The sequence below is a fragment of the Nematolebias whitei genome, chromosome 15 (genome assembly GCF_014905685.2).
Source record: "Nematolebias whitei isolate Nwh7 chromosome 15, NemWhi1, whole genome shotgun sequence".
Taxonomy (NCBI): domain Eukaryota; kingdom Metazoa; phylum Chordata; class Actinopteri; order Cyprinodontiformes; family Rivulidae; genus Nematolebias; species Nematolebias whitei.
The window spans coordinates 11,555,397-11,572,047 of record NC_056512.1 but is presented as its reverse complement, the minus strand read 5'-3'; the positions used below and the strand labels follow the sequence as shown (position 1 = coordinate 11,572,047).

General features: G+C 40.6%; 1 protein-coding gene across 1 annotated transcript in view; it reads left to right on the top strand.

The window, feature by feature from the left end:
- trpm4a (transient receptor potential cation channel, subfamily M, member 4a) overlaps window positions 1-16,651 on the top strand; it is a 116,904-nt gene that overhangs the window by 73,173 nt on the left and 27,080 nt on the right. Inside the window, exons 16-22 of the mRNA XM_037689315.1 lie at window positions 3,302-3,414; window positions 3,593-3,697; window positions 3,791-3,837; window positions 6,009-6,247; window positions 6,979-7,100; window positions 12,487-12,619; window positions 16,060-16,238. Of these exons, the coding sequence (XP_037545243.1) occupies window positions 3,302-3,414; window positions 3,593-3,697; window positions 3,791-3,837; window positions 6,009-6,247; window positions 6,979-7,100; window positions 12,487-12,619; window positions 16,060-16,238 (938 nt within the window). The remainder of the gene's footprint in view (window positions 1-3,301; window positions 3,415-3,592; window positions 3,698-3,790; window positions 3,838-6,008; window positions 6,248-6,978; window positions 7,101-12,486; window positions 12,620-16,059; window positions 16,239-16,651) is intronic.

The following is a 16,651-nucleotide window of genomic DNA, read 5'->3' as shown; positions in this document are numbered from 1 at the left end:
TTGACCGAAACTTGAACTTTGACCAACTTACACACTTGCTCATTTCAAACAGACGATCAAGAAATGGAATCATTACTCTGTAACATATTCCAACTTGATTTCCACTTTGAATGAGGATTACAAATCGTTATTACTGTTTCACAGTTGATTTAAAAATGAGTAGTTCACTTCAACATTCAAAAATGGTTTGAACTAACACAATTTGATTATCAAACATTTGTAAAATAGTAATGATAATCGAAAGTAGTGTTCTTTCACTTGATTAATTCAAGAAAGAAAGTCTCAGGATGGGTCAACCTGTATTTCTGGATTCAAATCAATGAAATGACAGTTTCTGTCCCATAAGGTCCTTAAGGTCAGGATTTGACCTCAGGCCTAGTTCACTACACCACTATCTACCCTCATGTTTCTACCCCTTTTCCTATCTAAGATTATTATCTGATAAGGATAAAAATGGCCGCGCTTTCTGCAGTTGCAGCTTCATGCACTCCGCCCATCTTTTGGACGACTATACGTACATATTTGCGTTGTACCTCGGTGCAATTCCAATAAAGTTTATTCTGGTTCTGATAATATATGCTCCCAATTTTTTGTTGGTCTTTTTTTTGTAAATAATGACCTTTTTTGCGGTTTTATTTATTTATTTATTTTTGTATCTTTAGATCCTATGATGTCATCAAGTACTCAAGTTCTACTCGAGTTTTATTATGTTAATGGCGAGTTTAAAAATTATGTAGTCGTTCAACCCCTAGTGGATATAAGGGGCAGTGCCACTGGATTTGTAGTATGAACTGGTGATTCTCCTCTTCAGAAAGGGGGATTGGATGGTGTGCTCCAGTTATAGGAGCATCTTTCTCTTTAACCTCCCTGGTAAGGTCTATTCAGGGGTACTGGAGAAGCAAGTTCGATCGTTGGTCAAATCTCAGATCCAGGAGGAATAAAGGGGTGTTCCTTTCTGGCCATGGATCACTGGATCAACTCTTTGCCCACACTAGGGTCATCGAGGGGTCATGGGACTTTGCCCATCCAGTCTTCATGTGTTTTGTGGACTTAGAGCAGACTTTTGACTGTGTTCCTTGGGTTACACTGTGGGGGTGTTCCGTGAGTATGGGATTGGGGGCCCGTTGCTATGGGCTGTTCAGCCTCTATACAAGTGGTGTAAGAATTAGGTTCACATTTCCGTTAGTAAGTCAGACCCCTTCAGAGTGGGAGTTGGACTCAACCAGGATTGCCCTTGGTCACCGATTTGATTCATAACTTTTATGGACATAATTTCTCTGTGCAGCCAGAGTGTGGAGGGAGTCTGGTTTGGTAGCTTCAGGATTCCTTCTCTGCTATTTGCGGATGATCTTCAGCATTCACATGAATGGTTCGCAGCCGAGTGTGAAGTGGCTGGGATGAGAGTCAGCACTTCCAAGTCTGAGGCCGGAAGGGTGGATTGCTCTCTTCTGGTCGAGGCTGAGGTTCTGCCTCAAGTAGAGGAGTTCTAGTATCTCGTGATTTTTTTTCATGAATGAGGGAAGAATGGGGCGTGAGATTGACAGACAAATTGGTGCAGTGTCTGCAGTATTGTGGACTCTGTGCCAGTCGGTTGTGGTGAAGTGGGAACTGTGCTATTTACCATCAGTCTACGTTTTCACCTTTACCTATGGTCATGAACCTGGGGTATTGACTAAAAGAATGCGATCACTAATACAGGCAGTTGAAATGAGTTTCCTCCACACGGTAGTTCGACTCTCTCTTAGAGATAAGGTGAGAAGTTCAATTATCTGGGAGAGACATGGAATAGAACCACTGCTCCTCCACGTCAAAAGGAACCAGTTGAGGTGGTTCAGGCATCTGGTAAGGATTATTCCTGGGCGCCTCCTAAGGAGGTGTTCGGGCATGTCCGACTAAGAAGAGACCCCGGGGAAGACCCAGGACACACTGGAAAGACTATGGCTCTTGTTTTGCCTGGGAACACCTTGAAAACTTCCCAGAAGTGCTGGAAAAGGTGTCTGTGGAAAGAGATATCTGGGCCACCCTGCTCAAGCTGCTGCCCCTGCAACCGGACTTCGAATTAAGTGGAAGATGATGGGTGGACGGACGGAGGGAGGGAGGGAGGGAGGGATGGATGGACGAACCAGATACGGATATATACTGTACATTACATATATTCCTCAGTAGCAAGGGCGTCAGAAGCATCCGTAATGTGGGGGGGGACACAATGATGTGTGTAGGTGTGTGTGTGCTCAAGTGCGTGTGCGCGCTAAAACTTGTACACTAGTGAACAAAAAAGCAACATTTCGCCTAGATTTCCTTTAATTCCACACATTTAAAGCATGTTTCTCATCAAGTTTGTGTAAATTCAACTGTGGGTTTTAAAGACATTTTAACTTTAATACACTTTAATACAGAGCCTCAGATCTGCACTATTTGTGTTTATAGAGAAATAAAAAACATCACCACTGGACTTTTTTACTTGTGTTCAACACTACTCATCTAAATGATGTTTCTCATGAAGCTTGAGGACAATAAGGTGCGAGGTTTTGACATTTCAACTTTAATGCACCTGAACACACAGCGTCTCTTACACCTGCGGCATCTTACAGCGTCACGGTTACTGCTAAGCTAAGATGCTACAGATGTAGTACTCCACTTCTCTCCTCCTAACCATGTATATGTTTATGTTCAACCCCACCCCCCCACCCAGTCAACAACTGCCCGCACTAAGCTCGCTAAACTAGCGAACGAGCAACACAGAAGTGTCTCCGTCTCCTCCACCTGTGTGCATTTTCTGCCAAGGCAGGAGACTCAGAGTTGGCGGTAACCAGGAAAACCTGGAGTGTAGTTTTAGTGGCTTGAGTATTCTCCTATTAATCAAGTGGAATGGATTCGTTCACGAAGAAAGAGAAACTGCGCCGACTGAACTAATGTTTTATAGTAAAAGTGTGTGTGTGTGGGGGTTTGTCCAAATGAACGTTTTTTTTTTAATGTGGGGGGGACATGTCCCCTTCACATTTAATGGTTGCAACGCCTATGCTCAATGGTTGTAGACATCAAGATACTTACTGCTTGTGTAATCTTGTTCCTCTGCCTACAATCATGGTTTAACATAATCTTTCTTTCAAGCATGAAAGAACAAATAAAAGCCAAACTTATTAGAAAAAATATATTCTATTGTAAAGAAGTAAAGTAAGAATGATGTAAAAAAAAATCTGTTTCAGTTTGAAAATAACAACTAAAAACATGCTCTATACATTAAACTCAGGTGTCTTTAGGCAGTGAAACTAAATGTCCTCTTTGCTTCTCTCTGCTGTAGTCTCTGTTGTCTCAAATCTGGTGGGGGGACATGAAGAGGACTACAGATGTCTGGAAGCTGGTCCTTTCCTTCTTCTTACCCCCTCTCATCTACACAAACCTGATCAACTTCAGGTCAGTATTGTCTTATTGTTCTGTAATCATGTGGGTTTTTTCCTATCTGCTTGTTAGTGTGGGTATGAAACTGTGGTGAGGAGTGCCGATCACAACTGTAGAGTTGGCTTTAGTAAATACTGGTCCCAATATTCTCTGAAACCAAAATTATGACATATTATGTGTGTTGACATTACAGAAAACCAGAGGAGGCGGTTAATTCTTTGGCAAACCACCCCAAAAACATCGACAGTGACAGTGTGGAGGGAATTGATGCCTTTTCATTGTCTGACATCATACCAAAGTAAAAACAAGCATCACTTAATGGATTAGATCATCATGTTTGGTCATTTTGTTCCTACTTTTAGCAGAAATTTATAGTTGTTTGTAATTGCAGTGAGGAAGATGCAGAAGAATTAAAAGCTCTTAAGGAAAACGTACCGGGTAGGTTTGGATCTGTGTTCTATGTTGGTATGTGATTGAGGGTAATACTTTACTTTAAAGGGTCCACATCACTTCTATAAACTGAGGTTTTAACTGTGACAACATATCATTGTATTAGTGGCATTTTTTCCAGTGTTCTAGACAAAATCATTCTTGAAAAACAGTTTGGAGAGTTTATTCAAGGAAATGCTTCCATTCATCCATCCATCCATCCATCCATTATCTTTACCTGCTTATTCCATTTTGGGTCATAGGGGTCGTCGGTGCCCATGTCCAGCCATCACTGTGCGAGAGGCAGGGGACACCCTGGACAGATCTCTAGTCCATCACAAGGCCACATAGAGACAAAAGAGACAAACAAAATTCACTCTCTCTCTCTCACCTAGAGACAATTTAGAGTTACCAGTCAGTCTAACATGCATGTTTTTGGTTTGTGGGAGGAAACTGGAGTACCCGGAGAAAACCCACACATACATGGAGAGAACTTGCAAATTCCACCCAGAAAGGCTAGGAGAAGAACCAGCAGTGGTGGGATGTAACTAAGTACAAATACTTTGTTACTGTACTAAAGTACATTTTTCATGTATCTGTACTTTACTTAAGTAGAGTTAAATGTGGGTACTTTATACTTTTACTCCACTACGTTTTACATCAATAATCTGTACTTTCTACTACACTACATTTCTATAATGCATTGCATTACAAGTTACATTCATGTTGCAGCTTTTTGATTTGTTTGTTACTTTGAAAGTAACCAATGGTGAGAGGAGAGCTGGTCCATTGAATCACTGCAAAGTGGGCAGGTAACGTTAGGCCCACCTTCAAGAAGAGCTGGGCCAATGACATATATTCTAGTATATATGTCACTGAGCTGGGTGCACCCGCAGCACCGCTAACACACCCAAAATGTATTCCACCGCAAGTGAGTCAGCCAGAAGATACGCTCCACCCATGGCCTTATTGAAAGATTATTGAAAGACTACTCAGTACAACAGGACAGCTTCTCTCTCCCAAAAGAGCCAGACTGGACTCAAAAATCTTTGAAAACCAACTTCTTCTGAACTTGAACAAGAAATGCTTGCTGCAATATTAAAATGTGTCAGTTCATGGATGTTAGGAGACAAGAGATGTCTCGAAATGGCTCGACACTCAGGTCCAAGTTTTAAAAATGGTGTCAGGAAGTTAAAATATCGATCAATACGACCCATTACAAGGTTGAATAGACAGTTTTTTAACTAGAGTTGATGACAAACTGGAGTTGAAATATCAGTGGAAATGCTCAGAGCCTATTCCTTTGTTAGTTGTGTGTAATGCCCATTTTGTTCAGGCAGACAACTTTTACTTAAATGTGTTTACTGCAGTTAAATGATACATTGTTTTTGCTTTGTGTTAAATAAAAACTTTCAAAGGTAACATCATTCCTCTTTCTTATTTTGATCAATGGCATTTAACTCTGCATGTCATCCCTGAAATTCTGATGCACAGAATCACAAGTCCAAGTGTGAACTGTGTCACAGAGTAAACACAATAAAACATGTATTATCTGCAGCATTGTTCATTAAAATGACACAACACTATTAATGTATTACAGAAAATATACATACGGTAGTCACACTTAAAGATATGTAGACCATTGCATTATGTAATACATTCAGCAAGTACTTTTACTTTTGATACTTTAAGTATTTTAAAAGCAAGTACTTATTTACTTTTACTTAAGTAAAAATGTTAATGTGGTACTTCTACTTTTACTAGAGTACATTTTTGTCTGTTTATTTTTACTTTTACTTAAGTACAGTGTTTGAGTACTTTCTCCACCACTGAGAACCAGTGACCTTTTTACAGTGAGGCAGCAGGCTTAACCATATTATCAGCAGGATTCTGTGTCCTATAGTGTAAATGTGCCTTTATTGTTTAAGATGAATATTCAAAAAAGTAACATTTCTTGGAAGTGATCTAAGCTTCACCAACAGTGCTGGAAACAAGTGTTTATGGCTTGCTGTCATGGGTGTATACTATTTGTGTCACTATATATACTATAATAAACTGTACAATCTAAAGATGATGGTGATAATATATAGGGGTGGGGGTTCTGTTGTAAACTGTCTTTGTGTGACCGGCTGATAACAGCTTTTACTCAGTTCTGGTGGTTTGACTCTTTCTTCTTTTAGAACCAGTCTCATTGCCAACCACATCAAAAAGCCCATTAATTGTGTCGAGATGGAGGCAGTTCTGGTTTGCGCCCGTCACCTCGTTCCTGGGAAACGTGCTGATGTACTTCCTCTTCCTTTGCCTGTTTGCCTATGTTCTGTTGGTGGACTTCAAGCCCCCGCCCCCTGATGGCCCATCCTGGATAGAGATTGTGCTTTACATTTGGGTTTTCACCTTAGTGTGTGAGGAGATTCGACAGGTTGGTGGTTTTAATACCTGGATAAACAAACTAACAATAACTGCTTACTTGTCACATGTATCACTATCTTTTGGTTATCAGTTATCAAGATGACTTTTTTTTCCCCACCACCACGGAGTGAAGAGGGGAAATATAGAATATCCTCCATCAATTCATCCATCCCTGCATGTTGTGAACATGATGACTTGGGGGAAAAATAGTGCCAATTTGCAATTTGGTTCCTATCGAAAATTGGGTTACCAGTTCAAAATCCAAGGTGGCTGCCACCATATATGTTTATTTGTAAACCTTATGAGTAGGATAACTTGAAAAATAAGCAACATGCCAACTTACATTTTGGTGTGTGGCTGCATTTAGTGGTAAGTAAAGTCCGTATTGAAATAGGTTGCCACATCAAAATTCATGCAGTAGCCATTTTGGATTTTGATGTGGCAACCTATTTCACCAGGATCAGTCACTTTGCACAGTCCCAAGAACCAAAAAAATCTCCCTCTGTTCTTCTACACAGTATAACTCCTACCCACTTGAATATCTTGCTCCAAAAACATCAAAGTTTACTTTATTGCCAGTTCACTTCCAGACCAGAAAAACGGTCATCTCCTAAACTACATCTCTCAGTGACTGGACTGCCTGTTTAATTTACATGTTTATGTTTAACGTTGTTCCTAACTGTGCATGCTGAATTTGGACAAACAAATGTTCTTGCTAAACATTTCTCTTCTGTTGTACAGTCACAGACCTTCTTTGTAAGCGGTTTATTGGTCCAACAAGGAATGAAAAACTACATCCAAGATGTTTGGAACAAGTGTGACCTCACAGCTATTCTTCTGTTCCTCTTGGGTCTGGGCTGCAGGTAATTTTTCTTTTTACACAAATTCCTGTATCTTTGTCCTGGATCTTGTTGTGAGACTGAATAAAATGTGCAAGTTATACATTAAAATGTGCAGCGCTCGGTCAGAAAAATGTACTTTAACCTTTGGTAGAAGTACACTGTATGATGTAGACAAAATTTACAAAAAATGCGTGTGTATGTATACATATATATATATATATATATATATATACATAGTGTAATTTGATCATTTTAATAATCTGTATTCTTTTTAAATGACCCGAAACTTCAAAATAAATTATCTTCCTGTACTGAAACCTGTTTCAGGGTCTTACCACCAGCATTTACCTCCACCAGCTGGTAAGGCGCATGACGTCAATTTTTGAACTCTGAACCCCACCCACTATAAGCATTACTGAAAGTATAATGGAAACACATCTCATACCATGCTGAGCTGAGTTGAACCGTGCTGTACTGGTACTAAAGGTACTAATGGAAAAGGGGCATTAGCAACATGGTCCACTTAGCAGCATAATACTGTTAGCAGTGTGTTTGATTAGCAGTGAGGTTTCTCAACATGGTCCCATTGGCACCATGGTACTGTTAGCGGTGTGATTTGGTTAGCGGCGTGGTCTTGTTAGCAGCATTAGCAGGTCTTGTTAGCAGGTCCTATCAGCAGGTCTCATCAGCAGCATGATGATGACAAGGACCCCAGCAGCTGCCCTCCCAGACTGCCCTCCAGAACCGGGTCTGGCAGACAGAGAACATCCAAGGTTTACCCACGGAACCAAATGAATACGTAGAGTTCGGTCTGTGCAGGCAGATGGAGGATCATGGAGATGGCCGCCATGACAGGCCTGAGCCCAAGGCTGGAAGGACAGAACCATGATGGCAGGATGGCATGATGGCAAGGCAGCGACACAGAAAACTCCACAAGTGTGTCGCGGTCATACCCATACCGTGGATGTGCAGTGTAGGCACAAAAAAAGTTAAAACAAAAGTAACAGGAACATAAAAAGATCGAGTCGAAGCGGAGCTCACGTCAGTGCTATCATTCTGTGGCGCACATGATGTCAGAGTTGACAAATCGACTAGGTACAGAGCACAAAGTTTCTTTATATACGGATGACATGCATTTGTATATATCAGACCCCCTTACCAGTATCCCTGAATTACTAACTTAGCTTAAAAAATTTTAGGAAAATATCTGGCTATAAGGTTAACCTTCAAAAGAGCGGGCTGGTGCCTGTGACCTCCAAGAAAATCTTGGATACTGTTCCCTTTAAAATGTGTTTTAAAAATTTCAGTACCCTGGGATCTGGGTAACTCGAGACCATAAGAGCCTCTATAAAACCAATTATCTACAGTACCTCTCATGGCGACCCTTAAACAGGACATCACTAGATGGCAATCCCTGCCTCACACTCTAGGGGGCAGGATAAACTCTAAAAATGAATATCCTACCTAAATTCCTATACCTGTTTCAGAATCTGTCAATCTTGTTTACTAAATCCTTCTTTACCAATCTGAACAGCCAGATATATGCATTATTTGGAATAAAAAGCGTCTACAAAATGCCAGAAGGGTCTTGCATCTGCCTCGTAGACTTGGAGGTATGTCACTTCCTAACTTCATGCACTATTATTGGGCAGCTAATGTCAGAGCTCTTCTATTTTGGTTGGGTAAGGACACCCCTTTTCCTAGTTGGGTGGCCTTGGAAAGGGCCTCAATTAGATCCAGCTCTCTTTCTGCATTGCTCTGCTCTCAGCTGCCCTTTAAACAATCAGTATTGTAGTGATGTTGGGACAGCTGAACTGTGGACACACTACTAATTAATTATTCTTAAAGCTAGTTCAAGCACAAAGAATATTAATTGTTTAATTAACAACGGATTCTTTCTTTTTCGAGTTAAATTTCTGCCATGTGACCAAGATAACTTGAGAATGGAGTGTATAATTAGTGACATGAGACGCCATTTATCTTTGACCCATCAGAATAAATGCGGTCATTTATTTAAAAGAATCAAAATTTAACATCACAACATGTACACTTGATTTGCGGATCTGTTTCTGATTAATAAACTTAGCAAGTTCAAATAACAAGACAACAGAAGATTACTGATGGAGAATGATTAATCTCTGAAGGCACTTAACTTGATTTACTGGCGAATAGAAGTTTAAAGAGAAGGAGTAAAGAAGTTTAAAGATTTAAAGAGGAGGTTTAGATGGATGAAGGTAAGATGTGTTGACCAGAAATGGCACCCTTCTTTCGACCCCAGCTCAGCCCTCGGTACACTCAGCGTGTGACGACTTGTTACCTTGGCAGAAGATAAATCAGCTCCGGTACAGAGGTCCATTTCACGCTTCTTTCAGCGTCTCCGGTCAGAGTGGCTGGGCATCGTCAGAAGTCGTGACGAAGTACTCCATTCAACAGAATAAGCTTCCTTAGAAGGAATCTTCATTAGAAGTTGTAGGGCATTACGCCCGGATGAGTTCACAGCAAGGCAGGCTGTGACTCCGCTGAAATGGAGGGACCCTTGGCACATGGTCCAATTCATCAGCTATTTAGTTCAGCTGTAAGACTCCAGCAAGACTGCAGTCCCAGCCAGAACTCCAAACAGACTTTCAGTAAGAACTGAAAGTTCCTGTACGACTCGCCATCAGACTGAGTCTTCTAGTAAGACTTGTAAGACTTAAAGTTCCAGGAAGACTAGGAAGACTGAATAGTTCCAAGAAGTGTTAACTTTTAAAGTGTATCCACTTCCTATCACTTGGTACTTCCTGATTGGTTGACACAACCAGCAGGGGTGGAGTTTTAATGATGTCAGAGTGTTATTAGAAGTCAACAGACAGCAGAAATGTTTTAAGAACGGTTAGAACAGACGGGAAAATATTTTGAAGAAATGACAGACTTTGCAGGTGCCAGTTTCTTACTTACTGTCTGAGAGTTTTAAAAACAAGGCACTTCGTTCTCATAACTTGTACTCTGACTTTTGACCGACAATAAATCCACTCCTCATTCAGACAGAAGAATAAAATGCATAATTACTTTGTAAATAGACATTTAACTTGTATGATCTAAGTCTTATGAGGTTTAAAAATCATTAACACTGTTTCCCAGTTGATTTAAATGAGTGGTTTCTTCAAAGTTAGAAATGGTATGAACTAAACACACTTTTGATTATCAAGATATTGTAAAATAGTAATGATAATATAAAAAAGAAGAGTGTTCTTTCAATTGATTAATTCAGGATACAATTAAATAGTCTCTTGATGAGATAATTTGTATTTCTGGATTCAAATAAATGAAATAACAGTTCCTGTCCCCTGAAGGTCTTCAGAGACAGATTGAGGTCAGAGGTCTAGTTCACTACAGTATCAACCTACACTTCTAACCCAATTGTGATATGGGCGGTTAAGATTTGGAATCAGTTCAGGAGGGCATTTAATGCTACAGGCCTACTGTTTTTTGGGACCTGTGTCAAATAATCATGTTTACTCCCTCAGTAGCTGATACAGCTTTTGACACCTGGGTGTTGAAGGGAGTGCATTCACTGTGTGATCTCTTTGTTGACAGTAGATTTGCCTCTTTTGAACAGCTGGTACAGAAGTTTAATATTCACAAGTCATATGTTTTTAGATATCTGCAGCTAAGAGATTTTGTGAGATATAATTTTCTTTTCCTTTGTACCCTTCTAAACATTTTGTGGCTAAGATTTTTGAATGCACGTCTAATACTATTGGAGCCCTTAGCAAAATTTATGCACTGCTCAGTTCATACCATGAGTCCAGTTTGGACTCCCTTAAACTGAAATGGGAAGCAGACTTGGCGGAACCCATATCAGACTCAATCTGGAGAAGGATTATTAAGAACTTTTACTCATCTTCAATCTGCCTGAGACATGCTGTAATTCAATTCAAGGTGGTCACCGGCTGCACTGGTCCAAAGACAAGTTGTTCAAGATCAAAGCCAACATGGAACCCACTTGCAATCGTTGCAAACAAACTCCAGCTACACTCTTGCATACATTCTGGACCTGTCCCAAACTGCAGACATTTTGGCAATTTATTTTTGACACCTTCTCTGAAATATGTGGCAAAACTGTACACCCGTCACCACTCATCTCATTGTTCGGGATGGTTGATGTCGGCACGTCCCTCAACAAATGCGAGAGGGATGTGATTGCCTTTGGTTCTCTTCTGGCCAGGAGGCTAATTCTGTGCAACTGGAAGGACCCACACCTGCCAGCATATGTACATTGGGTAAGGGAGGTAATGTATCATATCCATTTAGGAAAAAATAAGATACACTCTGATGGGGTCTGTCAAAAGATTTTGGGACATGTGGCAGCCTTTTATGTGGAAAGTATGTCAGTGCCTGTTTAATATGTTTGCGTATGTTTGACTGATCCGGAGTGGGATGGAAGGGGTCGGGGGGTTGTTCTATGTTCTTGGTTGTTGTTTGTTTAAAAATAAAAAAAGTAAATAAAAACACGTTGTTTAAAAAAAATAAAATAAACATTCAAAATGTTCTAAGGAGGCCAGCAAAGTGGGTTAAAACTTTGTTGAGCAGCACCCTGGCAATAGTGAAAAAGGAAAAAACTCCCATTTAACAGGAAGAAAGCTCCAGCAGAACTAGGCTCAGGATAGGCACCCATCTGCTTCCATTGACTAGGGCTAGAGAGAAAAGGAAAGCAATACAGACATACACAGAATAACTGGTCCAGCTGTAGTTTATATAGGGGGAAAGTCAATAAAATATAAGATATACGATCTATGATATATAATCAAATGATATATGAAATGATGATGGCCCTGTGATGGACTTGCGACCTGTCCAGGGTGTACCCCGCCCCTCTCACAGTGATTGTTGGACATGGGCACCGGCGGCCCCCCATGATCGAAAATGGAAGAAGTGGGTAAAATATAATGGATGGATGGATGGATGGATGGATGATATATGATAAGATAAACATAGGATTGTTCATGCGGCGTAACAGGAGAGCTCACACGCGGGGCAGAGGAGATGAGAGGTGGCTTCCTCCTCCACTTGCGCAAACAGTACAGTACAGTATGGACTGCAAAATCCTGCAATATAGCGAAAACTGCGATACAGAATTAGATATCTTAAAAAAACGCAATACAGTGAAGGCGCAATAAGTGAACCACGATATAGCGAGGGATGACTGTATGTATGACAACACAATAAAAAGAAAACACTTTTCTGGTATTATTTTGTCAAACCGTCATAATCCTCATGTTTTAAACGCTCTACAGACTGACTGTACTGGACCTCCTCCTGCTGCCTCCTGCCTCCCTCTCTAGAGCTCAGATATTTCCCTCGATGTACAGTATGTCTCCTTATACTCAGGAAGTATCATCATTAATTGATTGTTGTTCTCTTCCAGAATGTTCTCCTGGTCATATCAATTTGGGCGTGCTGTTATGGCCATTGATTACATGGTTTTTACTCTGCGCCTGATCCACATCTTTGCCGTCCACAAACAGCTTGGACCCAAAATCATCATTGTTGGAAAAATGGTAAGAACACAGAACTAACAAAACAACCTGAAAGGTCAGATCCAGTGTGGAACAGAAACATCAGCCACCTCGATGAGTGAAGATCATTTCATACTACATCCAAAGCTGATTAGTCCACTCACAGTCATATGGTTGTGGACGTTTGGTTATGACACTGCTTTTGTAAGGGTCCTGCATACACCATATGAAGCTGATGAAAATCGCGTCATTTTGTTCTGGTAGTAGCTTCGTCTGACCCTTTTCTATAAAAGGCCTGAGCCAAATTATTTCTCACAGGAGTATGCTCTAAGTGTTGTGTGATTTGTCAGACGTTTGTAGGCGTGCTTGTTTATGCAGAAAACTACTCCAACAGGAATGCTGTAATTGCACTTAACAATTCCGCTTCCAGAAGCTGGCTGTTGTGTGTGCAAACAACATGGACAGATTTAAGGAACAGTTGTCTGACGGCGCTGTCAAAAAAAGTGGGGCTCTGTTTCTGTGATATACTGTATTTGTGGCCAAACAGTGGACTTCCCTTGCGAGAAAAAAACAGTGCCATGACATATACTGCAGTGGGAGGGGTTTCCCAGGAGCTCTGTGCCGTGTGTCTAGTGCAGGGGTGTCAAACTCACTTACAAACGGGGGCCAAAATTAAAACCGTTTTCAAACTAAGGACCGGTTTCAGAATCTACATTAACTCAAGTTAGATACCCAACATCGTTTCTTGGTTGCACGTTCCCCAACAAGAGTTTGATTGGTCTCATTTGACATTCTCTGTTGCATTTTTGACATCATAATCAAAGATTTCTGAAAAAAATTACAGTGATAAAAGTATTTTACATCTAAAATAACATCTTGGGGGCCAGATAAGATGTCAACGAGGGCCACATTCGGTCCCCGGGCCTTGAGTTTGACACATATGGTCTAGTGGAATATGAAAGGTGTGTACAAAGACAAATGTCCAGCAACCACATGACCAAAAACTGACTATTCAGCTTCGGATGTAGAATGAAACAACCTCTAGTCCACAAGACACACAAGGCAGAGCTCCTGAGAAACCCATCTCAGTGCAGTATATGTCACAAGTTTCTTACCGCCAGGGTCTCCACTCCATCCCTGCATCCACTGTTTGGCCACAAATCTGTCATGAAGAGAGTGCCACACTTTTCAGCAGACAGAGCTGCTGTGCTTTCCATGCACAATGTCTGTGCTATCCCCGTCCAGGAGTTTTTGGCCATTTAATAATTTTTATGTGTGTGTCTTGGAAAGTCAAACAGTTGAATATTTTCTGACTGTCTCAGCAATCTGCTCCTCAAAGCCGTCCATGTTGCATTCAAAACCGCTGGTTTCTTAAAGTGATATAGCTGAAGTGAAATGATAATTTTGTACATATTCTTTAGAGAAAAAGTTTGTCCTGGTCCTATATGAATGCTAATTAAAATGTGATCTTGAAGTTGATACACTTGTGTTGTGAAAAATGTTTGCATGCAAAAATATAAACTAAAATTTTGATTTTGGGAAGAAAAAAAGTCAAGTGTTTGTGTTAGTATATCATCAATTGGTTACTCTTTAAAGTCAATCAAATTTGATTGCTGCCTCTGTGTCAGGATGGCACCATCTAGTGGGCCTTCCCCCTGTCTGTTCTCCCTTGTGTCTGAATTGATTGTTCTGATTATCGTCACCTGTGTCATGTCCTGGTTGTGTGTATATAAAGTCTGTCTGTCAGTTCTGTCATTGTCGGTTCGTCGTTAGGTATGTCCTGTCTTGTCCTGCCTGAGTTGATCGTGTTTCTTGAGGCCATGTAAGTTTTGCTGCCATGTCAGCCTTTTTGATTTATTATTATTATTATTAAAAGTATTTTTATTTTATACATTTGCCTCCTGAGTCCTGCCTGCGCAACTGGGTTCTTCTGTCCTGATCTGCCACGAAAAAACCCTGACACTCTGTTAGGCAACCTTAACAAACACAAAAATGGATATAACTCAACGAAATATGTAGATATTGAGCTGAAATGTGTGATAGGAGCTCAGAGTCATTCCCAGCACACAGTAATCAAGGACTTCAAATTCAATTAAAAAATACTTTATTAATCCCAGAGGGAAATTAAATGTTGTTGTAACTCATCATCCTGGTTTCATTAAAGAGTTGTTCTAGATGCTGATGGCTGCGGGCAGGAAGGATCTCTTGTAGCGGTCTGTCTTACAATGGATCTGAAGAAGCCTCTGACAGAAGACACTGTTGTTGTATGACAGTCTGATGAAGAGGATGCTGAGGGTTGTCTATAATGTTCTTCATTTTATGAAGAATCCTTCTTTGTACAATCATCTCCAAAGGTTCTAGAGGCGTCCCCAGAACTGATCCAGCCTTCTTTATGAGCTTGTTGAGCTTTTATAAGTCACTTGCTCTGGTGCTATTACCCTAGCAAATGATGGTGGAAGAGATAGCAACTGATAGTCAAGATGGCATCCAATCCAACTCACTAGTACCAGGTGGTGATCAGTTGACAGTTCAGTTCCTCTCTTCACCTGAGTGTTCAAAACAAACAACCGCAAATCAGATGACACGTCAACAAAGTAAATCATCGATCTATGACTTATGGCATCCTGGTGCCAAGTTCACTTATGGACACCTTTATGTTCGAACATGGTGTTTGTGATGGACAAACTATGACTAGCAAAGAAGTCCAACAACAGAACATTACTCAATTTCAGATCACAGAGGTCGTTCCTCCCAGCCACACCCCTCCAGGACACACTGGTGTTACACATGTGGGCATTGAAGTCCCCCGTCAGAATAAAGTTGTCCCCAGCTGGCACGCTTTCCAGCACCCCCGCCAAGGACACCAAGAACGACAAATACTCTGAACTGCCGTTTGGAGCGTAGGCACAAACTACAGTCAGGGCCCGTCCCCCCACCCAAAGGCCCAGGGAAGCCACCCTCTTATCTACTGGGGAAAACTCCAACGCACAGGCACCAAGTCGGGGGGCTAAAAGTAGACCCACACTAGCTTGGAGGAGGACCTGGGGAAGACCCAGGACACGCTGGAGATACTATGTCTCTCTGTTGACCTGGGAACACCTTGGAGTCCTCCCAGAAGAGCTGGAAGAGGTGGCTGTGGAGAGAGATGTCAGGACCTCCCTGCTCAAGCTGCTGCCCCTGTGACCAGACTTCGGAACAAGCGGAAGATAATGGATGGATTTTCTTTAAGACAAATAATCTGGAGGACATAAAATGGTTTTAGTTTTAAACTCTGGCATTAACGGCAGCTACTAATATGAATTCTTTCAAGAAATTTATATCTTAAAGAGTGTTTACAGAATGTCAATAGCTCATTAGCACAAATAAATCAGTTTATTGTTTTTGATATTCAAGGATATTTTAAATACATGTGTTTATTTCAGAAACTATGTCTTTCCATCTTTCATCAGTTTTTATTGCTGCTGTATTTTTGTTTCCTTCAGATGAAAGATGTCTTCTTCTTCCTTTTCTTCCTTGGTGTTTGGCTCATGGCCTATGGAGTTGCCAATCAAGCATTACTTTTCCCATATGATCCTCGACCTAACTGGATTTTTCGACGAGTCTTGTATCGACCATTTCTTCACATTTTTGGACAAATTCCTATTGATGAAATGGATTGTGAGTACTTTTTTTTTTCATCTAAGCAAACAAAACAAAACAAAAAAACTTATGTTTGTATTTCATCAAATAAATTACAATTAATGACTTTTAGTGGCCAAGTTATTATTTATTTGGCTTACTGTCCAGCAATATGTTGCATCTTTTGTGTATGTGTAAGCCACTGTAAATTCTATGTACAAGAGAAAATAAGGAAATGTGATGGCTCTTTGAAGATCTGTGTTAAGATCCTTGACAAGTTGTAAAGTGTGACCTCTGCAGATCAAATTTGATTGTACAGTAAATCGCACGATTGGACTAAGATTTGGTGAACAGGTTTTAGAATAAATAGTAACCCTTAATTAATTCTAACCCTTTAGATACATGCTGAACTGATGTCAATTTGTACCGTAACAAACCAAGTACTCAATTTTAACA